Source organism: Rasamsonia byssochlamydoides (genome assembly GCF_041956645.1).
Source record: "Rasamsonia byssochlamydoides strain NRRL 3658 unplaced genomic scaffold VTN77scaffold_3, whole genome shotgun sequence".
Lineage (NCBI taxonomy): Eukaryota > Fungi > Ascomycota > Eurotiomycetes > Eurotiales > Trichocomaceae > Rasamsonia > Rasamsonia byssochlamydoides.
In genome coordinates, this window is record NW_027192386.1 from 1 (window position 1) to 24,686 (window position 24,686).

The 24,686-nt window shown below is 52.0% G+C and overlaps 9 protein-coding genes across 9 annotated transcripts; 4 read left to right on the top strand and 5 right to left on the bottom strand.

Moving 5' to 3' along the window:
- Positions 1-2,253: 2,253 nt before the first annotated feature.
- VTN77DRAFT_4072 (uncharacterized protein) lies at positions 2,254-5,519 on the bottom strand (the record flags this gene model as incomplete). Its single annotated transcript, XM_069420091.1, has 3 exons — positions 2,254-4,486; positions 4,565-4,991; positions 5,384-5,519. 3 exons carry the CDS (start codon positions 5,517-5,519, stop codon positions 2,254-2,256), a joined length of 2,796 nt encoding a protein of 931 aa, XP_069281743.1.
- Positions 5,520-6,632: 1,113 nt separating this feature from the next.
- Positions 6,633-9,485, bottom strand: VTN77DRAFT_4073 (uncharacterized protein; the record flags this gene model as incomplete). Its single annotated transcript, XM_069420092.1, has 1 exon — positions 6,633-9,485. One exon carries the CDS (start codon positions 9,483-9,485, stop codon positions 6,633-6,635), a length of 2,853 nt encoding a protein of 950 aa, XP_069281744.1.
- A 1,072-nt stretch (positions 9,486-10,557) lies between these two features.
- On the top strand, positions 10,558-11,586 carry VTN77DRAFT_4074 (uncharacterized protein; the record flags this gene model as incomplete). Its single annotated transcript, XM_069420093.1, has 1 exon — positions 10,558-11,586. One exon carries the CDS (start codon positions 10,558-10,560, stop codon positions 11,584-11,586), a length of 1,029 nt encoding a protein of 342 aa, XP_069281745.1.
- A 784-nt stretch (positions 11,587-12,370) lies between these two features.
- Positions 12,371-14,571, bottom strand: VTN77DRAFT_4075 (uncharacterized protein; the record flags this gene model as incomplete). Its single annotated transcript, XM_069420094.1, has 2 exons — positions 12,371-13,821; positions 13,878-14,571. The coding sequence occupies 2 exons, from the start codon at positions 14,569-14,571 to the stop codon at positions 12,371-12,373; spliced, it is 2,145 nt and encodes a 714-aa protein (XP_069281746.1).
- Positions 14,572-15,828: 1,257 nt separating this feature from the next.
- On the bottom strand, positions 15,829-16,587 carry VTN77DRAFT_4076 (uncharacterized protein; the record flags this gene model as incomplete). Its single annotated transcript, XM_069420095.1, has 1 exon — positions 15,829-16,587. One exon carries the CDS (start codon positions 16,585-16,587, stop codon positions 15,829-15,831), a length of 759 nt encoding a protein of 252 aa, XP_069281747.1.
- Positions 16,588-17,575: 988 nt separating this feature from the next.
- Positions 17,576-17,993, bottom strand: VTN77DRAFT_4077 (uncharacterized protein; the record flags this gene model as incomplete). The annotated part of the gene is made up of 2 exons (XM_069420096.1): positions 17,576-17,813; positions 17,893-17,993. 2 exons carry the CDS (start codon positions 17,991-17,993, stop codon positions 17,576-17,578), a joined length of 339 nt encoding a protein of 112 aa, XP_069281748.1.
- A 3,707-nt stretch (positions 17,994-21,700) lies between these two features.
- Positions 21,701-22,148, top strand: VTN77DRAFT_4078 (uncharacterized protein; the record flags this gene model as incomplete). The annotated part of the gene is made up of 3 exons (XM_069420097.1): positions 21,701-21,862; positions 21,926-21,962; positions 22,021-22,148. The coding sequence occupies 3 exons, from the start codon at positions 21,701-21,703 to the stop codon at positions 22,146-22,148; spliced, it is 327 nt and encodes a 108-aa protein (XP_069281749.1).
- A 52-nt stretch (positions 22,149-22,200) lies between these two features.
- On the top strand, positions 22,201-23,153 carry VTN77DRAFT_4079 (uncharacterized protein; the record flags this gene model as incomplete). Its single annotated transcript, XM_069420098.1, has 3 exons — positions 22,201-22,556; positions 22,607-22,671; positions 22,738-23,153. 3 exons carry the CDS (start codon positions 22,201-22,203, stop codon positions 23,151-23,153), a joined length of 837 nt encoding a protein of 278 aa, XP_069281750.1.
- Positions 23,154-23,863: 710 nt separating this feature from the next.
- On the top strand, positions 23,864-24,502 carry VTN77DRAFT_4080 (uncharacterized protein; the record flags this gene model as incomplete). The annotated part of the gene is made up of 2 exons (XM_069420100.1): positions 23,864-24,135; positions 24,295-24,502. 2 exons carry the CDS (start codon positions 23,864-23,866, stop codon positions 24,500-24,502), a joined length of 480 nt encoding a protein of 159 aa, XP_069281751.1.
- Positions 24,503-24,686: the final 184 nt, after the last annotated feature.

Genomic DNA, 24,686 nt, shown 5'->3' on the forward strand with positions numbered 1-24,686 from the left:
ACTCCAATATGAGCTAAATCAGGTTAATAACCCTGTAATGCTACATGCTGATATTAGAAATAGTATATTAAGGGGGTTGTTACGAACCAACAATAATTCGGACCGTCACATTTACCACCTACTATATACGACTAGTTATAGATTAGTATTACCTAATTCCTAAGTATATACACTTCGTATATACACCTTTCTTAGGATAGTAGCTCCTAAGAACTTTGTAATGTACATACAACAGCTCCTAATATAAGAGTCAAGCTTCACAGGGCCTAGAAATGAGGCTTCATGGGTAGTTAGGACACGCAGGCCCTAGAAACTAGGCCTCGCACACCCTAGGTATTACCGTATTAGGCTTGATGGCCATCAATAATTAAATTATAGGTATGAAAACCCCTTAAAGAATAAATATTTTCACGGCTCCTATATCTATCCAGTTCTTAGTAATTATTTATACCCTAATTTTAGAAGCTATTATACGTAGTTATTAGTGGTTATACAGTAAGGTCTAATTACTTGCACCTATGAAGCCTAATTTCTACTGCCCACAAGACCTAATAATAATAGTTACAAGGCCTAATGTTGATTAAATTTTGAGAGAATATTTAAATACCTGGTTTGCAACAGGACAAATCCGTTCGTTGTTCCACAAGATCTGATGGAACCCTAAGAAATCGATCCAGCTGTTGTAATTCACTACATGATATATGTACACGAGGAATATTGCTTGCTACAAAAAGAACTGCCTACATCTTGTCCCCCGCCCCACAGCAAAAATATAAGTATGTCAAGTCAATATATCAGAGAGATGGATAAAATAAACCCTCTCAAAATCCTAACATGACCAGCCAGTCAATAACAGACGCATGAAACGAATGAAATTCAATGTAAGATGCATAAAGTCGTAGAGTACAGAGTATATTACATACTTATACATGTACTCCATACATAATTGTCCATTTATCTATCCCCTCAGGCGACTAGCTAGGTGACAATACTCGGTGATCCTCTCCTTGCCAATGACATATATTTTCATCTTTTATGCAGTGGAGCGAGCCTGCAGTACAGTACATACAGAACCTATCATATTCACGCTGTGCCTCGCCTTGTTAGCATTCTTGTTATACAGGTTTAGCTCAACAAAGGCTAACCCAACAAGCAAGCAAGCCACAGGTCCCTTGCTATTTGTTTCGTTGATGAACAGCATCGGTGTTGTTGGTGATACTAATTGGGGAGAGAAAAGAAAAACATCGTTATATTATAGTCCGTATAACGGACCTGCCAAGTGATTAGATCTACATAAGTATAGCACATAGATACATAAGATACCTACTCCATATGTAGGTAGTCAAGTCGACGGATTAATTCGCCTTGGGGGCCAGTTATTAATATTTATTGTATAAAAGTGGACAGACATGTGAACATTCATATGGGACCACTCGATTTGTCAATGGTTGATGAACATTTTATCAACTGTAGAAAAAATTATTTCTAATCTGTCATTCCTAAACAATATATATATAAAAACTTCCAAAAAAAAAGGAAATGGTTGCTTCCTCCCACCTAAGGCTGGATCTAAACAATATAACTTTATCCCACTCTTATGTTACTACTTTTGGAAAGAATTTTTTTAATTATTTCTACCTGGAAACTATCTAATCCAACCACTAGGCCATCTAAAATATCTAGAATGTCAAGGTTATATTGGAGAGACATTATTATTATAAAAGGCCATATTTTGGAAAAACCATTCTCCCACTATTTCGCCTTGGGCTCTCCCTAGAATGAACATTTCTTTAACTAACGTTTCTTTAAAAAAAATCTAACATTTATTTTATTTTTTTTCCAGTGAACTGTCATTTTATACTTTTGCCATGGTAAATTGGTTAAAAAAAAAAACTCATCATAACCGTTGATCGACCGTTTCTCAAAACCCCGGTGGTGTGGTCCATCACACTGTATGTAAGACGACCTAATACAGCCCCAACGCCTAGGAAATCCTAGGGACTAATTAAATTAGTGAGTGGCTTTGATGTTGAGACACTGTCATTGGCTGTCGTTAACTAGTTACGAAGGCACAGTGGGTGGTTAGATTGACTATCTTATCTCTGCTAATGTAGTTATTTATACTGACGAGGGAACAATACTTTGGGCAGGATTGGTTGGTGTCTCTCAAGTGAGATGATGGATCCTATCTCTCTATGGATTCTCTCTAATAAATCTTAATAAATGATACTAAATGCTACTAAATGATAGATTCTACTCTACCCACCTCTCCCCCCTAACAACACACTCCACATCCTCCGGCGTTGTCGACACCATCGTCCAGTCATCGACCCTCCACAGCGCACACACCCACGAGTCCCTCTCCTCGCTGCTCGCCCGTCTCATCCGCTCCATCACATCCTCGCGCATCCAGAACGTCGCCGTGCGATCCTCCATCCCGCTCCAGGCGAACGTCGTAACGACGACGCAGCCCTCCTCGCGGAACTCCCTTGCAGCAGCGGTTTCAAAGCCGGGATCTTTTTCTGGTGACGAGTCGAGTAGGCGGTGAATGTCGAGTGCTGTCCCCGGACAGCGTGTGTGGACGTGCTGTCGGAAGAAGATCAGGACCATGGCGGCCATCTCCCCGTTAAAGGGGGGCGAGACTTCGCGCATGCGGATGCTGTAGGAGTAGATGGAGGCTGGAGACGGGAGGGAGGCGGTTGTCGTCAGGGAGAAGGGGAGTAGTCGCTGGAAGAGCACGGTTAGGGTCGACATTTCGGCGATATACGGGGCTGTCGAGAGCTTTGCGGGTGGATGACGACGAGATACCTCGTCGACATCTAGCGGGAGTGTCCTCGGCGGCCGCGCCGTCGTGACGACTTGGTCTTCCAGTATCTTCGCCAAAACCTCCGCCAGCCAGTGCCCCGGATACCCAATCTCATGCAGATGGATGAGCAACCAGAAGAAATTGGTCAGGTTAAGCGTCGGATACAGGAAATGGTCGACATTGTGGTCCTCCAGACTGCGGCCACACGGCAGGGCCATCTTGAAGAAATGCGCATACAGCCACCGCGTCACCTCCGCGCGATGCAGGAGGGTTTCGTAGGGAAACGCCTCCATCGTCGCCCGTCGCCAGTCCATGTACCCCGACATGGGGAAGAAGTTATCGTGCTGGTCGCGCTTCACGAGCTGCGCTTGCGTCAGCTTGAACAGCGTGTTGAAGTCGTTGACCAGCATGTACTCGCTGTGGAAGTGCTCGTGGGACTTCCAGATGGAGGTGTTCCGCAGACAGGTCGACGTGATTTTGGCTGTTGTGTTGTTCAGGATTTTTAACCCCGAGACCAACGTCACGAAGCTGCCGCCGATATAGTCGGGCACGTTGGACAGATGCACCACGTCGAATGCTGTTGGAGCGTCCTGATCCCGGCCCTCGACCAGCCCATGGCGCAGACTGTCGATCACCGCCGCGAGGTCGTCCAGGAGCATCTCCACGGTGAGACGATTCCGGACTCGCCGCAAAGCCATCACAACCATCTGGAAGAATTCCGTAACATAGTCGAACAGCTTGGTCCGCCGACGCGCGCCTTTCTCCTCGGGGACCAGAATCGCCTCTAGGCGAGTGGCCAGCTCGAACGGGTTGAAGCCCACGTCCAGCTCGCCCTTGGCTTTTATCATCCAGTCCTCGTCTAGCAGCGTCGGGTTCACGCACCAGTTTTCGCCCAGGTATTTTCGCAGCTGGTCCATCGACGCACCGGTCTCGAGGAGTGTTTCCAGCTCAGGCTCGTGCTGTTTCAACACTGGTCTCGGGGGCAGCAGGAACGGCGCTTCGTGATACGTGGCGTACTCCTTCTCACAGCCGGGCGGTGCGCGACGGGGATCGAAGCCATAAAGAGCTGTTGCTTTTATGCTGGCTTCCTTGAGACCAAACTGAGCCATCGAGATGATGTCGGCAGTCGAGTACAGGCTCAGTAGGGCGTCACTCCTCCACGAGCGTAACGCTCGCAGGAGTTCTGCGCGGTCAGATTCGTATAGTCGGAGCCACGGCAAGATGGGTTCTTTCCTGTCTAGCTTCTCGACAAGCATGTCAATCACCCGGTTGAGATGGTCGAACGCAAACCGCGGCATGATGGCACCGATGAAGATATAGAACACGACGGCGTATCGCTGCAGTCGTTCGAGGGACGGCAGGTCTCTCGCGACAGCCAACTCGTCCAGCAGGGCGAACAAGACCATATCCCGGGCCAGCGCGCCGGCTTTGAGGTCGTTCAGCGTGAAGTGATATCTCCGCTTGACACGACTAAGCTCGTCTGCTCCTGTTTTCTGGGCAACGCGGAGTTGGGCTTGTTCTGTGACGCCTAGGAGGGCGAGAGCGCTGTAGAAATGACGCGCATCGCCAACGCCACCTAAGAAGACGGAGACATCTTTCTGAAGGTCGACCAGGACGTCGACGGGGATGAGGTCGGATATGTCGTCATGACCGACGTTGAAAAATTCATGATATCCGGAGCTGGCGCAGTCAGAAGGATGACAGAAGGAGGGTGAGAGGAAGATGACAGGAAGGGTGCATTTATATTAGGACACTCACAACGCAGGCCGATACCGCGGCAAACGCCTCTGCAAATGCAGTCGATGATTCCTCTCATCCGGAAAAGCCGTCCATACCGCTTCTGCGCGATCAATGGCCGTGCGATACAGCGTCAGTTCCGGGTCCTGCAACTGCGACTGCAGCTGCAACTGATCGAGCCAGAATTTGGCAGACTGATACTGATGCGTATGCAGATACGCCTTGATCAGGCGGGTAGCTAGCTTCTGGAAGGCAGCAGAGGCAGCATCAGCACGGGCAGTAGCAGCATGGTCATTGTCATGACCATTGCAGATCTTCAACGCCTGCAATCCATTCTCGACACAGTCGACGTACTTCCCAGCCTCGAAATACGCCGCAGAGAGATTGGACCAGGGCAGATAGTCGTCTTGCCTCGCGAGCTGAGCAGCTTGTCTGTAGGTTTTGATCGCTTTGATGCACAGTTAAGAAGTTAGTTAGCGAACTTAACATTTGAGTCAGTGAGATTAGATTCATCCAGATTCATCCCTCCTCTGGCATTTGCTTATGTCAGAGATTTTTCCACTCAGCCAAAAAGAGTGATATGACATTCATTGTCAGCTGAGTGCTTTGTTTCTGCTGACACTTGCACCAAGATCAATCACAATCACAATGATTGAATGAATGAATGAATCAATCAATCAATCAGTGTGCCAATCTGATCTTATCTGCCCCTCCTTGATTCCGCAATGCAATGACAAACAAGTATCCTCTTTGAACAGTATATCTGTACAGAAATATATAATATGTATATGGGGAAAATGGCTTGTCAATGGACTTAGGTAGGAAGATACAAAAACTAACCTTCATTAACCTTCCCCCTCTTATACAGCGCATTGCCTTTCTCACGAAGTGACTGGGCGTTGCTGTTGCTGTTGGTATTGGTATTATTGGTGTTGGCGGTGCTGGCTGGAGGAGCGGCGGCAGCAGCAGCACTCATTTTTCCTCTTCTTCTGCTTTCCGCGCCTCAGCAAGGATTCTCTGCTTTTTTTTTCGCAAATAGGATGTAAATATTATAGGAATTAAATTCAATGATGATGCCTACCTACGTAGGTAGATACAGGTATATATGTATGTTGAGGAAGAAAGAGAAGAAGACACTCCGTTGGGTCATTCCCGGCCGATTCTCACACCGCCTCTTTCCGGCTGTAGATGATAATTCACCAACAAAATTGCTTCTTTTCTTTCATTTCTGAGTCGTTCTTTTTTTTTTACTGCAGCTGTACACTAATTTGCTGTACCTAACTTGCAGACTGCCGGCTATGTATTTCTGTAGTTGTTGCAGATTTAGCCAACAAAGGGGGTGCCATGACACCAATTTGTTGCTGAATCTGCACTAGGTGTAGCCCGCCAACAGTTGTTTTGTTGAGCCAGAAGAGCTGTGAGCGCCAATACAATCCAATCCGCCTATTTTTATTCAATATAGTATGGTATCAGTTGACCATGACTCAGAAGGAAGGATGTTAGATAGCTTAGACCTATCTAGCAGATCAGCCAGCATGATCATATCGTATCATGACTCTTTCAGAAAATGCCGTTCTCACTATCAACAACACTCACTATACAACAGACAGAGACAGTCCACGCATACAGAATACAATTCAAGAGTGGCATTAATATTCATATTCAGTATAGTATAAATAATCTCAATCGATCAGAAGAAACAGCACAGGTTACAGCACCAGCAAGAAACATCAATATCATCCAGGGCAGTCAATCAATCAATCAATCATCAGGGGGCATTAAACATCAACATCAATGTCGGAGACAGCACAATAAATGAGCATACATGGAATTAACCAACCAATCAACCAGAGGGGGGAATAAAGGGCTCTCTAGAGAAGAAGCCGGGAAAGGAAAACAAAAACCGCCCTGACAGGAAAAGAAAAAAAAACCCCTTTTATGAAGACAACCGCATTCCCAATTGTGATACAGACAGACAACACGTTGAGAAACAGACAACGGATATCAATCAAGCCAAGCCCACATGACCGCACTCGTCAAGACAATGCAGATGCAATTCTCTAGAGATCACCGTCTTGTTTCAACTGCGTCAGTCCTCGAAGAAATGCAGAATCGCCCGAATCCCCCGCGACCCCAGCCCGTGGGGCGGATACGCAATATACAGCGGCTCCTCACGCGCCCCCAGCTTCAACCGGAACTCGCTCTTCCGCGTCAGATGGAACTGCTTGGCCACCGCCTCGTAGGTATGCTGCAGCATGCGCACTTTCGTCCCCTTCATGTGGTGGCCCGGCACGAGCTGCGGCGTGGCTCCCGCACCGAAGGTCAGCGACTTCACGCCGTGTCGTGCCGCGGTCTGAATGGCGTGCGTCACGATGTGCTCGATCGTCCCGCTGGGTGCGCCCGGGAAGTCCAGGCTGTATTTCACCTGCATCCCGTTGGCGGGCGCCAGCATGGCCAGCGCCACGAACGACGCGATGTTGCCCTCCTTGTCCAGCGCGTAGAAATACCACCGGTGGCGCGGGTCACGCCAGGGTGCGATGTCCGACAGGTGGATCTGCGTGCCCTTGCGGTTGTTCAGCCAGTCCTGGATGCGCTTGTCGATCTTCGCCCGCACCTCCTCCGGCGGCAGCTCGCCCTGTGGGACTATCACGATCCGGACGCCCTCTGCTTCGGCATGCCGGATCTTGCGCGCCACCTCGCCGTCCGAGGCTGTCAGGTTGCGCGCCGGATCGACGCGTTCCTCGGCAATGCACGACACACTGCGCCAGCCGAGTTTCTCCCCCAGCAGATCTTCGACTTGCGGCGAGACCAGGATCCAGATCGGCTTGAGCTTGGTTTCCTTGCGCAGCCAGTGCAGGAACTGGGTGATGATGCGGTGGTACTGGCTGGGATCGCACAGCGGGTTGCCCGGGATGATGGCGAAGCCGTGACTGGGCACGTACGAGACGGCGGCGCCGGTGGACGGGTCGCGCCAGATCTGGTAGCGGTCGTCGGTCCACGAGGTCGATGTGGCATCCCCGTAGTTGGCAATGAGATCCTCAAGCGGTTGCATCTCGCGCTCGCTGGTCGCCTTGCGGCATCGGTCTTCCTTCTGCCACGGCGGGTCGATGGTGGACGACTCGGGATGGCGAAGCTGGAACACGGGCGGCTTGGGCGGGAAGCTCCTGGGGTCGCGGTGGAAGAGCGATGCCAGCCGGATGTTGCCCAGCTTGAGGATCAGCATCAACATCCGTTCGAGGCCAACTCCGGCCCCCGCGTGCGGCGGCGCTCCCCAGCGGAATCCCTCCAGGTAGTCGTCCATCGCCTTCGGGTCGATGCCGGTGCGTCGCATGTTCTGCTCGAGCATCTTGGGGTCGTGGATGCGCTGCCCGCCAGAAACGATCTCCTGCCCGCGCAGGAAGATATCAAACGAGTTTGTGTACCGGGGATCGTCCGGGTCGGGCATGGTGTAGAACGGGCGTGCGGACGCCGGGAACTTGTCGAGGATGTAGTAGTCGGTGCCGTATTTCTCTTTGACCAGCTCTCCCAACCGGATCTCGTCCCGCGTGTGCAGGTCCTCATCCTCCGGCAGCGGTGACCCGTCGTCGTTGAGCCATCCGGAGTCGTTCAGCATCTTGATTGCGTCCCTGAAGCGGATGATGGGCGTCTCGTCCAGGATGACGAGATCGTCTGATGGAAACTGGTGCTTCACCAGTTCGATCTCGCGACGGTAGCGCGAGTACAGCCCCCGGATGATGTGCTTGAGCACGGCGTCGATGGTCTCCAGCATCTCGTGGTAGTGTTCCTCTATGGCCATTTCGATATCCAGACCCGTATACTCGGTCAGATGGCGATTGGTGTTGGAGTTCTCCGCGCGAAACACGGCGCCGATCTCGTAGACGCGGTCAAAGTCAGCAGCGATCGCCATCTGCTTGGCCAGCTGCGGACTTTGGGCCAGAAAGGCCGGACGGCCAAAGTAGTTGAGCTCGAAGACGCTGGCACCGGACTCGGTCGCGGAGCCCTGCAGCTTGGGCGTGTGGATCTCGATGAAGCCGCGCTCGTCGAGGGCGGCCCGGAAGAGGTTGCCCATGGCGGACTGCAGGCGGAAGATGGCCTGCGAGGTGCCCGTCCGCAGGTCGAGGATGCGGTTGGCAAGACGCGTGCGGTCGGGGATGTGGCTGCGACGTCCTTCGGCGTGATCCTCCTCCTCGGTCCGGACCTCGGCCTCGTAGACGGAAAAGGGCACGGATTCTTCTCGCCGGACGACGACGTGCAGCTCCTCGATGGCCAGCTCGACGTCGTGGATGGTGCAGCCCAGGACGGGCACGGCGGGCGCCTGGACGGTTCCGCGCACCCGGACGATGGTGCCCGTCCGCAGACGCTCGGCGAATTGCACCATGGCCGTCGAGCGCTTGCCGTCCTCGGCATGCAGGACGCCCTGGAAGGAGGTGATCTGCTGGCGGAAGACGAGGAAGACGAGACGGGAGCTCATCTTGCGCACGATGTGCAGTCGCGCCGTGAAGGCGACCTGCTGGCCGATGAGGCTGCTCGAGATGTCCTCCAGCCGGATGCGAGGCTCGCGGCGGCGCTCCTGGCTCTGGACCAGGGGCAGATCCCCATATCGCTCGCGCATCTCGGGCGTCTCCTGCTGGGCAAGCACCTCCTCCTTCTCGCGCCGTCGCTTCTCCGATTCGCTGCGCTGCTCCTCGCTGAGGCGACTCCTGACCTGGCGGCGCTGCTGCTGCCGCGCCAGACGCTTCTGCTGGTTCTTGCTCATGGCGCCCGACGAGTCGTCGGACATGTCGTCGGACGAGGAGATGTAGTCGCGCTCGCGCAAGAAACTGACCAGCGAGCGGCGCGGCGACGCCGACGCGGGGGAGGGGGGATTGCTCTGGTTGCTGTCGCCATCGCCGCCGTTTTTCGTCGGACGGATCTTTGATAAGGCGCGTCGAATGCTGGACATGGCTGGAGACGCGGCAAGGCCCCTGTTGGGGACGAGGAGGAGGAGGAGGAGGAGGAGGAGGAGGATTTGAGAGGGGCCGTGCCGGAGGGAGGGAGGATAGGCGTGTGGATGGCGGAATTAGGTATGCAAGAATCAGGAGAGAGATATCCTAGAGAAAGGACCGTCGGGAGGCAGCAGAGTAAAAAGGATGCTCTCACGGAACCTCTGGGTGCGGTGGAGTATCTCCTATTATAGGCGTTGGATGGACTCAGCTGGAGCTGGCGGAGCCTGTCGGAAACGGCGAAGCGAGGGCAAAACGAACAGCGATCATCGTCCTATCCAGGCACGCACGCACAGCAGCCAAGAAATCCGTCCGCAGCTAGCACAGCATGCGCTCGAGAGTCGGTTAATGTTGCCAGAGGAATTGCTGGAATCTGCAGGCCCGTCGAGTCGAGTTGAGGCTGGGAAATGATGTCAGCGGGATCGATTATGTCATAGACTGGTAGCAGGAGCAGCTAAAAAAAAATAAAGAAAAAAGAGAAACGACCGACTAAAACAAAGAGGCGTCAAGCTGACAAACCTGACAAACCAGTCTGCAAGCAGAAGCAAGATGCAACCTAAGTAAATACTGCACGCCTAACCAGTAGTGAGACATCCAGGATCCTCCAGCACTGGCCTGGCGATCTGCAGCCTGCCGCCGATCGATCGATTGACTCATTAATCATCGGTGGTTCGTTCACCGTGCTGCTGCCGGTCGATCCACCGATCTGTCCAAGTCCAACCAGTGTAACCCCCGCCGTTGTCCCGTTCTGTCTCGATCCATCCCATCGATCTAGCAGACATGACGGATGGATAGGCAGTCTCATGGAAATGGAAATAATGGAAATAATGGAAATGAATGAAATGAAATCGGGGAGATCTGGCTCGATCGGGGATTGCCTGACTGACTTTTCTTAAAGCTAACTTAGTCCCTCATGATTGCGCAAGCCTCCCGCTTATCTATCACGAGACTGGATGTCCTCTCTCTGCCTTCTGCCATTGTCCCCCCCTCCCCTCTAATTGATCATTGATATCCCTAATTCCTGCAGTCATCATGCCCTCCCGCTGGTGGCTCTACGTGCAGGCCGTCTTCTGGCGGTTCCTGATGCGCATTGGCATGTTCCTGCACACCCTGGGCTGGTCTCGCCCGCCGCGGCCACGCTTCATCCGCCGCATCCACTCCGTCGACCTGTACTTCTACTGCCCGCCCGCCTACATCGAGTCATCACCATCCTCCAAATTCACCCGGCCCTTCCCTGTGGTGGTCAATTTCCACGGCGGCGGGTTCACGCTCGGCTGCCCGACCGACGACTCGTACTGGGCGCAGTGCGTGCTCAACGAGACGGGCGCCGTGTTTGTCAGCGTCGGATACCGCCGTGCACCGGAGCATCCCTTTCCGGCGGCTGTCGACGACGGCGTCGAGGCGCTGCTGTACCTGGCTGCCCACGCCGGCGAGCTGGGGCTCGACATGTCGCGCGTCACCCTGACCGGCTTCTCCGCGGGCGGAAACCTGGCCGTCACGGTGCCGCTGCGGTTGCAGCACCGCTTGCAGAGCAGTAGCAGCAGCGGTAGCAACAGCGACAGCAGTGACTTGCTTGGGCCCCTAGACTCGACACAGAACCTCGTCAATGGCTCTGCGAACCTGCACATCTTGTCCATCTTCTCCTGGTATCCTATCCTCGACTTTGTTGCGTCGCGCGCCTACCGCCGGGCGACGAGCACGATGCCTGCTAAAACCCTGCCAGCCTTCCTAACCAACCTCTTCGACGAATCCTACCTACCAGACCACGACCAGCGAGCGTCGCCATTCGCATCGCCGGAGCGAGCAACCGACGAGATCCTCGCCGAGGGCCTCCCGCACCACATCTTCCTCTACACCTGCGAATGGGACATGCTGCTACACGAAGGGCAGCGCTTCGTGCGACGGCTGGAAGGATTGGGCAAGAAAGTGCGCGCCATGATGGTCGAGAAGGTGCCGCACGCGTGGGACAAGTCGCCCAATCCGTTCCGCGACCAGGATAAGGTCAATGTGCTGTATCGAGAGGCGTGTGCGGAGATGAAGGCTATTTTTGACGCGTCATGATTGCGTTCGTTGTCTGCTGGGTTGGGTTATTATTATTTTATTGCATGGTTTCTTGTTACTGCTCAGGTGAAAAAGGCTTCTCTTTCGTTCAGTGTATGTACATAATAGTGTTTATCGGCGTCTACAATTGTCATGTGCTCTTCCATTGCCATATCCCTCTTGTCTTGTGTTTAGGCCCCCTTGTCCGACCGGCATAATCAATATCACAGATAAGCAAGCAGATAAGGTAGAAATAATAGCTAATACATCGCATTCTGCGTCTGCTCTCCAGAATATTCCATTTCATAATAGTCATTGATATTCTTTGTGCAATGCCATCCATCTATATGGAGTAGACAGGGGAAGCCTTGTGGAGGATGGTGGGTGGTGGGGCTTGCCCCCGCGCAGTGGACTCCCAGAATAGGAATCCGGGGAAGGACCTTACTGCTCACTACATACTCCATACACTGCTACCAGAACCGTCTCAACATAGAAAGACAATAGGTAGATAGATAGATTGATTGATGGATGGATGGATAGTACAGGAACATCGTTAAATTCGACCTACCTAGTCACTAGCTACCTATCTAATTTGACATGACATGCCCTTGACAACCGTGCTGATATCAAACAATCCATCAATCCGTACGCCATGCTTGCAGATACAGAACATACCCAGAATTAGAAAAGAAAAGACATCAAAAAAAAAAAGATCGACAGTCAATTTCATCCCAATTGAACTTTTCAAGATATCAAAGAATCTCCAACAATATTAGAGATGGGGATAACGTCAAAATGAAGGCGACTACTCCTCATCTGACGCCGTCGGTTCGTCGTTATCTTCACCATCTTCCTCTTCAACTGCGCTGCCAGAGTCGGAATCGGAGTCATCACGGTCGTCGACGCCCGGGATGCCGCGCCACTCGACGTAGTCACCTTCTAACCACCGCCGACTGCGCGGCAGCTGGTATGGGTCAAAGGGGAAATACGCGTCCAGCTGGTACCCGCCGTCATCGCCCGCTCGGCTCTCGCGTTCCACCTGGCTGAAGCGCGGATCTGACAGCGCTGCCAGGCTGCGGAACGAGGACACGCGGAGGCGCTTGTTCGTTTCGAGCAGTGGGAACACGTACAGAAACCGCAGGTGATGGGCGATGCGCGCGAACTCGGACACAATCGCTGGCGAGCAGACCTTGAGCGGGTTCAGTTTCGAGTAGATGGCGCGGTGCAGGAGTTCCTTGATGGAGGGAGGGAAGGTCACATCTTCCGGATCCAAGTCGTCACTCCCCACGCCCCCTTCTTCAACAGCGGCAGTGGTCAGGTCCCGCCAGCGGAAGCAGAAGATGTAGAGAAGCGCCTGCGCGGTCGAGTAAAAGGGCCCATATCGGCGTAGGTCAGGTCCCCGGCAGGTCTCTTCGTATTCCATGCGGAGGTTGTTCAGGTGGCTGCCCAGCAGGTCAAACACATCGCGGACCACTTCAGACGAGACATGTGCACCTCGCGCCACGAAGCTGGCAAGGTATGCAGCCGCAGATTGGCGTATGATCGCGGGTTGCAGTTTGCTGAAGATAATCTGCACGCACGTCGCGGCGAATCGATCAACCAGGATCGGGGAGGATTGCGAGAAATGGAAGAGCAGAAACTGAGAATGGCGAGACCGGTAAGTCGGCAGGATGATGCTTTGAAAATGGCTCAGCAACAGGTCTAACGCGTTCTCCTTGTCGTCGAGCGTGCCACTCGTGAAAGGCGGTGCATAGAATTCAAACAGAGTGTCAATCATCGAGTCGAGCTTGCGGATGTTGTCTCGGACGGTCTTCAGACGCCGCGTCTCCGCGTCAATGGACTCGTCATCGCTGGCGACAGTTTCGGTATCGGAATCGTCTTCGTCATCCCCAAGCGCCGGATCCACCGGGCGTGACAGCTCCTCCAGCAGATCCTCCCCCACTTCGTCCTCAAAGTCTTCCATGTCCACCTGAATCTGCACGTCAATCTTGACCAATTTCTCCGTGATCAGTGCCAAAATGTCGGACTGCAGTTCGGGCGCATATTCGATGACCTTGATCAAGTTCTTCGTGTAGGCGACGTTGGCCTTGGCCGAGTCCGTGTCGAAGGGGAACTGTCCCGAGAGAATAGGCGACAGAGCACTACTGCCGGCAGGAATCAATTGCATCACATAGCGCAGTGCCATATGCACTCGAGCGTAGATCTCGGAGTTACGGACAGGCGGATACCCTGGAAGCTTTCCCGTACCTTTGGGAACTGTAATACCCATCAGCACGAGACGCCTCAATCGAGAACGCAGGAATATCCCTTACCTTCGCCAAGATAACCGACCAGCATCTTCAGAACAGAACGCAGGTAGCCTCCCTGTGCCGCCGACAGATTTCCTAGGAAGCGGATGAACAGCTTGACGTAGGACTCGTCTCGTCCCAGCCACTCGCTGCCCAACACAGCGTGGACGAGCCCCGAACAGCTGCGGTCCAGCGCAGCGACGTTCGCCAGCAAGCCCATGAGATGGTGTTTGAGGGTGGTGTGGCTAGGCACGTCGTATGGGATCGATCCATCCTCTTCCACCTTCTTCGGGTCAATGGTGAAGATCTCCTTGATGCGGTCGTAGGCCTCGCTGTCTGTGCCAGAGACATGTCTCTGAATGGCCCTCCGGACCTCTTCGCGAACAACGGCTGCGCTCTTTTCGTTCTCGTCTCCGTTTGCGGCGGCGGGAAGATGTCGCATCTCGACTTCCGAGTCGAACTGCACCCGAGCTCGCTTCTTGGGGGCTGGCCCGTCACCGCTCCCTGCGTCGGAGGCGGGGGACGACGGCGTCGACGACAGGTCCATCTCCACCATTTTGCGTTTCTTTCCAGCAGTAGTCGTCGTCGCCGTGTCGACAGCCGACTTGGCTGATTTGAGGATGGATGTTGCGGGAGAGGATGATGGCGGCATCTTGGTCGGGGTGGTAATCGAAGCCGCCGGGGTTAAGCTGCTGGGAGCGGGTGCAAGGGAAACCATGGCAATTATTCAATCAATCGAACAATCAATCAATAACGCAAACAAAACCTGCTTTTCGTCCTGCAGAGATCGACCGTGTAGATTTCTCGACAAGGTGTTTCCATCTGACGTAGCTGCAGTGCAAATCACGGTGCCCTTCCACTCAGGAACGGACGGCACACGACATCGACCGGTAAAGTTTGTTCCCGGAAAACTGCGTCAAAGAAGAGCGGAAGTCCGTCTGTCTGCCCTGTCGTGGACTCTGCTGGATGGATCTCCTGGGAGATTCGACGGTCGCTGAAACCACAGACCAGAGGGCAGACAGAGCGTCTGAACCAGGACGCACGCGAGATTTCCAGGAAAAGGAAAAATGGAGAGCGTCGAGGGGAAAAAAAAAAGACGGGGTCTCCACAACAGGCGGTGAATTGAGAGCATCGAGTGAATGGACGCGTCGGTTGCTGTGTGGGAGACGCCTCGCTTCTCGTGCTGATTGGCCGGAAACAGCACTAGCGTGCCTGAGCATGGGCCGAGGGATGATCCCCGAATTACTCAATTTTGCCGGTTTGGGATATCTGACTGGACACATCACATGAATCACTCTCAGCATCTGAGGTGATAGGTCTGACGAGTGGAGAATGAGTCATATACGTAAGATTGGTTTACTGGTTAAATGCGAGAGGATATCCCTGTTTGAAGGGCTGAAATGCCCTGAATGCATTCTTGTGGTAGAACAGGATCAAGATGGTACACAAGTACTCCGTACATGAGAAGAGCAAGAACAGTTCAGATGACAAGATATGAGAACTCGCCCTGCATCAAACCGGTCATCCTATCCCATTTCTCCGGACATGAAACGCAAAAGCCAACCCAAATGGGCCGGCGATGGTAGAAGCGACACATGAAAAAGAATGAATGGCCCGAAAGAAAGAAAGAGGAAAGATCCCCATAACTATGTTCATTGAACCCATGCCCCAATCCAAACATGATGACCGCCCTCCCGGCCATCATTGATTTCTCCCGAAATATGTAAACGGATAGATACCTCCTCGGTATGTACGTGAATGGACAAAGCAAACCGTCCCGGAAAATGATGAAAAGAAGAAATGAAAAGTGAAGGAATGAAGGTCGTGACACTCCGGTTGCAGGAGAGCGAATGAAGGGGAAAGAAAGATACCAGTTCCCTGGCTGGTATTTAGGGGAATCATGAAACGTCGAAAAATGGGTTGTCGAGAAAGAAGGAAGGAACAAAGAAAGAAAGAAAGAAAGAAGCGCCGACCACTACAGCCAAGTGCCACCAACCGGACCCAGCTGATCCTCAAAGATACTGCCGTACAGCTCTTCGATCTCGGAAAGGTACTCCTCCACGGAGAACTTCTTCAAGCCCTTTCTCCGCAAAATCTGTTCGTCTTCCTCCAAGACCCGCGAGGCGCCAAAGTCCTCCGCCACCTCCTTCACCTTATCCAGCTCCCGACTGAATGGGTGGGTTGATGGCTGCGGCTGGAAGATATCCTCACTGCGGCGGACGGTGGTCGCATTGCTCAGAGACGACGGCGGCGGCGTCATACGCGAGATGGAGCGCTGCCGGGCGAGCTCCTGATGCGACTTCTTGGTGTGCGAAAGAGCGCGCTTGGGCACGCCGGGCGCCTCGCCCCCGGAGGAGGAGGTGGACGAACGGGGCGTGCTGGTGATGGTCGCAGATCTCTTGGGATAAGAGACGTTGTTGGGTTCCGGACCAATAGGCGACACCTCGGTCGACGAGACATTGGGAGATGTGACCGGGGAAGCCATCGAGGTCGGAGTCAGATCATCGCCAGATCGAAGAGAGGAAGTCGACGAAGACGACGACACAGATGGCAGATCGGGGGCAGTATAGGCCAGCATGTTCGTGGACGACAGCAGTTCCACGGGCGCCGAGATCTTGCCACGACGGATGGTGCCGGTCGAAAACTTGACCTGGCCCTCGCGGTAGGGCATCGGATTCGAAATCTCCGGGCGCCGGTTGCGCATGGTAAAAGCGCGGCTCAACGAGGCTGCCATGATGGTCTCTTGGAGTCGATAGAACCGTGTGCGATTTCAGATAGATAGAATAGCCGTTTCTTTCTTCTTTCCTCGCCCTTCAATACGTAGTCCCGTGATGGTTGTATGCGGAAATCCAGTCCCGTGATGGATTCGAATACGACGTTTGATGTCAGACGAAGAAAATAAACAAGATCGCAGATCTTGTAGGAGAAAGTAGCTGGCGACTCGATCGACAGATGCCTTTTGAACCAAGTGTTTCCTTGCTGTGGATACTCTTCTTCCGTTCGTATTCTCAGTCTTCGCAGACAAACGGTCTCAGCGGGCGCTTGCACGGCAAGAGAATCTCGGATCAAATCGATTCGAAGTCGTTTGGAGAAAGGTCGGAAGGATTGCTCTGCAATTAGAGTTTTCTATGTCACAGACCAAGAACGAAGCCCCTTCTCGTCGAGAAGGATAGAGTGGAAACTAAAGGAGCGGACAACCAGGACGCGCCAGGAAGAGAAAGGAATGTAGTCGTTCACACCATGTAGGAGGCACTACCGGCGGAAGGAGAGCGAGGGAGTGAAGGAATGGACGGGATGGTGGGGAGAGAAGGAAGAGAAAGGAAGAAGAAAGGGAGCCTGCAGAAGGTAGGGTAGGGCAAAAGCGGGCGCGAAGAGACGGAGAGGCCTGGGCCCGGGCCCGAACAAGGTTGAAACGGACATCGATTAGAGGGGTGAAAACTGCAACTCCACAGGCGATAAGGAGTGGCCAGTGGCCCGCCGAAAACTTTGCACGGCTCCCCTCCAATCTCCGGAATGCCTCCTGGCAGCATGCATGGGGCTGCGGATCCCTGTGACTACCTATTACTTGCCTGTGCCTTACAGGCGGTTCTGCACAACGGCAGCCAGGGATCCGTGAATGGGGCTCCAGTCTTCTGCCAACCTCTCCTCTGTCTGATGACTGTACTCCGTAGAGTCGTAGACTGCAGAACCACGATTCATCTGACCGATGGGGGCCTGCTACTCTACTCCATCTGGATCGCGCGTTTCAATGCTTCCACCAATGGTGGTCGTCTCCTGGGACACCGGCTGCTACCACCGTACCACCATCCCACGACCAGTTTGGCTCCGACGGAGGACCCGCTCAGTGGCGTATTGGACCTTGGACGTGTGAAATGCGACGGCGAATAGCTTCCTGAATCCAGAGCCATGTGGGATCCAGCCACTCGCGCCAGCAAACGCTTCTGCGGCGCCTCCCTTCGCCTACCCGATCCGTTGAGGTTGGAAGTTGAGCATCACACAGCAGTGACAGGACGATCATTACCTAACACTTTCTGCTTACTCATCGTTCGAGAACTGCCGGGCAATGCGTCGACTGACAGTCGAGCAGGCCACGGTCAGATGACGTGCCTCCTCCAGTAGGCTGCCAGCGTGATGTTTCATCGTAAAATTAGCCCTGGAACAGGAAACGCCAATCGACCGTTGCAACACCTTGCGCGATCAGACGCTGTCGGGGCCCCATGACAAATCAGAAGGGTTATCGCGAGTACGGAGTACAGGCCGCAAATCCGCGTGGAACAATCACACACATCATGACAGGTGTTGAATCTGCTCGAGTGATCGATCATCGTACCGGCAGTCTGTCAACATCGCCGCTATGGTCACATTGATCTAACACTCTATCAATCCTCACTGGATGCAGTCAAATATTTTCACCAGTCACTGCTATTATTAACTACAGGTATGACCCCATCGCCCCCGGGTTTTGTTGGAAGAAACACGTCCTTTACAGATGATACTTTCGCGATCAGTCTCTATTTAGAATGAGCGTCGCTATTCTCACGACCGTGATGCTATCCCGCCAATCCCCACATGTAGGCCCATCCGCTACTCTAGTACTAAACCAACCCCACCGTTGCAGCTATCTAAATCAAGGTTATTTGTTCGTCGACTCCTCGATAGTCGATACTAGTCACATCTCCATTCTTAACAATGACCTTTTTTGTCCTCGAGATGTCGGTTACATTGATGTTTTCCTCGCAGGAAGTTTGTTCTCCTGACGAGATTGGTGCTGTACCATATGGTTGCACGTACAGTACATGTGACTCATACCAAGAATAGAACGCCTAGTTGTAGTAGTCCTTCGATTTCAATAAAACCTATGACAGTCCAAGAACTTCCTTAAGTATTGGAAGAATATTATGCTCTCTACCTCCAGATGACTTCCGAAATGACTAGCCTTTTCTGTCGCTCCTCAGACTGGGAGTATGACAGTTGCCTACCTAGGTAGATACCTAGGTTTCTACTTGCAGCCATACAGAGGTTACTGCGATAGCAATCCCTGTCTCGCGGCAGATCAACCAAGCAATTGAAGAAGGGCAGAAGCGGGAGACTACCACGGTACCCCTCATGAGAAGAGCCACGGGAAGGACGGATGAAGGTTAGAAGTTAAACTGCATGGAACAGTGGAATCAATCTATCACGTGCTTTGTGAACCACCTCATATTAACTCCTAGACGACAGGAGATGGCTTCATAATGAATGCAAGACATCATTTTGGCTACAGATGTTTCTATGGTATCAATCCTAGCGGCCAAGATCGTGTTGACCTGGAATCAGCGCCTAGTGTAGTCGCTAACTGCTGATCATAGTGTCAAATCTTATGCATCTGTCACTTGTAATCTGATTTGCCTGATCTGAATGTTTGCCTTGATCCATGTCCATGCTGATTCACATATAACGTGACTTGCTTGTCGCGTGCCTTCCAGATCCGAGGTTGACCTGGTCAGCACCCGAATCAAGCAAGTGCCATGATCTCGCGAGCTGCTGCCTGTCAAGTCGACTCCCTCCTTTCTCCTCGTCCTCCGAGGAGGCTGTTTCTTTGAAAAGATTACATCAAACAATCGAGGCTTAAGACTCTAATTACCTGCCACCATCCCGGCTTCTTCTTCATCACTTACACCTTCCATCGCCAAGGATTTGTGCCGTCACGTTCGAGCTCACCTCTGCGAGTCGCTGGGCATGAATGAATAGTCGACATCCCCATCGAGATTCCACTTCCACGATGTGAATATCCTTGGTACCGGCTTCTGTGGCTTGCATGACATTGCTGTCTGGCATGACAATCACAAAAATAAGGCAACATTGTACTTTGGCCAGGATTGGGAGGTCAAGAGAAGAAAGTCAAGCCGTGATTTGCGGCAGTTGCTGCAGAAGGGCTACATTGTTGGTGGGCCATAGTTCAGATCAGCTAAGAAGTAGATGTCATGGCATCTCTTTTTGGCAATATCTGCAACAGTATTCTGGCGAAAGCGTTGGTGTATCTCTGTTTGCTTGATTTGATTATTGAAAACGCTGGTTTATGCCAGGGATGTTTGGCATCCAGGCCTACCTATTATATAAAGTTATATCTGCTTTCCAGGTGGCTTCCACCTATATTCTTCGCCATATCCCCACTAATATGTCTCCGTCACTAAGATATATCCCTTACCGATACAGGAGTCAGGCGTCGGAGAAACAAAGGATCAAAGCTGATTGCGTTTATGTTCTCGCTCAACTAGTTCGCCACTGAAATACCGCTCTTTACAGCACCCTCCTTCGCCGCCAATTCCAGTCCTTGGATGACCTTCTCCGGCACACTCAAAAATGGAGAATGGGATCCTTCGCACCGGAAGGTGGTGCACTCGCTTCCTAGCGTGCTCGCAAACTTTTCCTGGACTGCGATCGGCAGGCCAAGATCCTTTTCGCAGAACAAATACATGCGAGGCAAGTCGTGCCAGGGTTCGTGGGGGACGGGATCCAAAAAGGTCGGCTTGGAATGGTGTTTGAGCCTGGCGATCCACTTCTTCTGTTCGGCGGGAGGGAGATCGCTGTAGAAGACGGTTTCCTCTTCAGAGGAATAGCAATAATCGCCCTGTATATTTCGGGTCAGTGATGAGATTCAAACAACTGCGGATGGTACGTTCAATCTGTACTGTGCTTGCTGCCGGTGGTGGTTAGGCAACGGAGAATGAAGAATAACTCACATCAAATTTCATCCACGGAAGCCATTGCCCTCCAAGCATGTCCAGCAGACTCGACCCCTTCGGCACGACAAAGGCAGACATATAGACCAGCATGATGACGCCGCCTTTCTGGCCGGATTGGGCCCGTCGAGTATACTCAAGACCCTGCACGGCCCCAGCACCCACCAGCCCGCCATAGGAGTGTGCGACCACGACGATCTGTCTCCCCTCGTCGGCCAGTTTCTTCAAACTGGCGCGAACATGGTCAATGTCATCGTGCAAGCCTTTGTTTGGCGGTTCGGCACCGACGGAGGGGAGGGCGACCGCTTCGGTCTGGAGACCCCGCGTGGCCATGAGTGCTCTGATCCCACCGTAGGCTTCTGGCAGATGCCATGCTCCAGGAATGAACACGAAGACGGGTCTGTCGGTGTCAGCCATGGCTGCTCTGTTACAACAGAGAAATTGGAGCAAAAGGGAATCGAATGGGTTCTGCAAACTTGGAAAGGGGGCAACGAGCACAGAGACTCGATTGAACGGTTCAATTTGAAGCCTCTGAAAGCGAAGTACGAGGTACTTACGGAGAAGGTAATACTCTGTTCGAAGTGAGCTTCTAATTGTTATTCCTAGCTCAAAATAGACATGACGTGAGGGGATCGGCCAACAGCCAACGCGTCTCACAAAGCAGAAATCACCATCATTGGATGAATATCGACTGACGCGCGACGGTCTATCTGAATGGACAGGGGCTAAGCTTTGTCAAACGGTCCGGACCGTCCAGAGGCAGTGGCGACAGGGGTTCAACTCCACCAGCTGAGCACGACAGCGGCTGTGCCGCATTTCAATTAATAAACTACCTGGTAAACGCGGGTCGGGAAGACGGATGAGTTCCCCGGCCGTAATGAAGTTGGCAGATGTCTGTCATTCTTCTCGATTACTCAGCTGAGTCAGAAGGGGTATTAACATGCTATTGGCCTGCGGTCGTTTTGGGAGATGTTTCGTCCTATACATACAAGACCAGGGCTTTGATTCTTGGGATGTCTTCCCCTGGGGGATTATAATAATGGCAGACATCGATTGATTTTATTTCTCTCTCTGTTTCTCTCTACTCATGATTTACCTTGGAAGAATATCTTCATATCCGTCGCGATGACGGATATCGATATCCATGAGAGCCAACAGGCACAGCTTCGGCGGACCACCATTGCGGTATTTGCCCTAGCAGCGCTGTTTGTGATCCTGCGGTTCATCGCGCGACTCAAAAAAGGGCTCAGGATCGGGGTCGATGACTACACCATCGTGGTTGCACTGGTACAGCAACCCTCTTAAGACTTCATGGCCAGACTCACCATCTAACGATCGTCGTTTCAACAGGCTTTTCTCTTCGAGGATGGGGGCTTCAACCTGGCCTGTATGCCATAGAAATGTATCCATCCATGAACACATCATTTTGAACTGACTCGGCGCAGTGATTCATTATGGAATGGGACTGCATGCGCAAATTCTCCCTCCCGAAAATCTGATGATGATCGGGAAAGTACGTCCATCGATCGATCCTTTGACTCGAACAATTTCATTTCATTTCCATCTTATCTGAAACTTCTCTGAAACTTCTCAAAATGACAACAGACAACAGGTATTGATGGCGTATGAGTGCGTCTATTGCACCACTGTGGGAATCATCAAAATCTCCATTCTCCTCAACTCGGATCTTCCCGACGCGAGATTTTCGCCTCGCGACGTTTATCCTGGGTGGAATCGTGATTTCCTGGGTCATTGCCATCGTTTTTGTCAGTGTCTTCCAATGCACGCCGGTCGAGAAGACGTGGAATCCAGCCGTCCCAGGTCACTGCATCAACCTGAAGGGCTCGTTTATTGGGAACGCAATCCCCAACATTATGACAGATATTGCCATTCTGTCCTTGCCGGTCCGCGTTGTCTGGCGACTGCATGCCGATCTCACCTACCGACTGTCGGTGATTGTTGTTTTTCTGTTGGGTAGTTTGTCAGTAATTCACAACCTCTCTACCATTCATCCAATTCTGACAGGTACAGTGTTGTCTTTACGAGCATCTACCGCTTCAGTACGCTGTTCCTTCTTCAGACAGACGACATATCTTGTAAGTGACTAATTCTAATTCTCCACATTCCTTACGCCTTTTCGAACATAGTATTGACTCTCTAAGGGACCCTATCGACTGCTTGTACATGGTGCATCATCGAATGCGCCAGTGGAATCATCTCCGCATGCCTACCGACCCTGCGACCTCTTTTCGTGTTAATCTCCCATCAATTCAACAGCAGTATCGGCTCCATAATAACTGGAGGGCATGCACAAAGCAATAATGCACACGCACATTCCAGCATCAGCGGAACGAGTCACGAAACCGGCTTCCCGCCCTTCCGCCGTCTCAGCGACTCGGCCTTTCGACCTGCGCACGAACGGCGACGCAACGCGCAGATCCGGATGGAGGTGAACAAGAGAGACAGAGACGACGAGTGGGGGTCGGGGGACGAGTTGCCCTTGAATACGATCAGGGTGCAGCGGGACATCAAGTGGGAGGCGACTACAAGGGTGGATGTGGATGATGATGTTCGTTAGAGATTGTATATACAGACTGCCTTGCAGGAACTGTTGCAGGAGGATGACTTGATGATAAATCATTATCGAAAATTCTCTCACTGAAACGTATTCTTAAGCTTGTCTTCGAGAGACTTTATCATGATATCCCGACATTGAATAAGTTATTAGATTAGATGCCATCCAATGCTTAGGGTTTGCTCTAGGGTTTAGGGCCTAGGGTCAGGGCTGGTTCCTGCTCAAGCTATACGAACCAGAATCCCCAGAATCGGATCTGGTACCTGGAAACAGGGCATCAAGAATGGATGAAGATCATTGGATTCTTGCGAGGGGACTGATTCTGATAGGGCAGTCCAGAAATACACCTAGGTACTGTACCTGGCTAATTACAGTTTTCGTCCCAAGGCTACAATGTCGTTACTATTCTTGTCTAGTCATTCCAGTATCTGCCTAGGTACCTAAAGTATAACATCAGGTACTAAATATTCATTCTTTCTAGATGGCATCTCTTCTTCTTTATCTTTCTTTTTGCTATCGCTCTGCGTCTCATTGCTACAGCTTCCTCACAACAAAGCATTCCTACCAATGCTATACTGTATAATGTTGACGATTCAAATATTATCATTAGTCTATAGACACGGATTCGCTATATCAATTATCTCATTTCTGTCGTTGCCTAAAACCCTTCTGCCGGAGATAGCATTTCTTTCGTTCTGCAGGATACGACGAAGATGACGCACATTCCTTCCCCCGTGGGGTTATCATCAGGATCATCTCCTTACCCTCAGGCTCGGCCTCACCAGAATCTAAATCTGAATGTGAATGTGAATCTAAATCTAAATCCTCACCTGAACCCTCACCCAAACCCGGACCAGAACACGAACCATGATCGAGACCTCTACTCGGAAATCGTCACGCTCAAGACGAAAATCGCCCTCCTGGAAGTCAACACTGAGTTCTTTGCCCGACAGATCGAGGAGCAGATCACCCAGCAGATCAACCAGTAGCAAATCAACCAGTACTTCGCCCACCAGATCACCCACCTCAACCATCTCCTCCAGCTGCTCCAGCAGCAGCACCTCCTACTGTCCCAGTCAAACGCCCCACTCTCCTCCCACTCATGCTCACAGGGAGAAAAAGAAGGCTACCTAAAGATCCGCAGCCGGTTCCTGGACACCTTCCGCCGAGACCGGCTCATGTCCCTGCTCGGCGAGAAAACCATCTCCGCTGAGTGTCGGCGCTCCATCCTTGAGGGAAACCGGGCTGCTCATAATGGCGATGCTGTCACCGATGCGACGCTGTATGTCGCTGGGTGGAGGAAGGATAGGCACGTGTTTGGGTATATTTATGGGGTGGGGGGAGGGGGTTAGTTTCGATGATGATAGGTCAAGTACACACTTTTTTTTTCTCGAAACATACATAATATATAATAATATATACAACGTACCGGGTATCTCGACATAAATTGAGAAATGGGGAGAGGGAGAGGTACTGCACTAGAAGACGACTCATGTGAATAATTTCTTCTCACTTATGGGTTGGTTATCCCCTCTT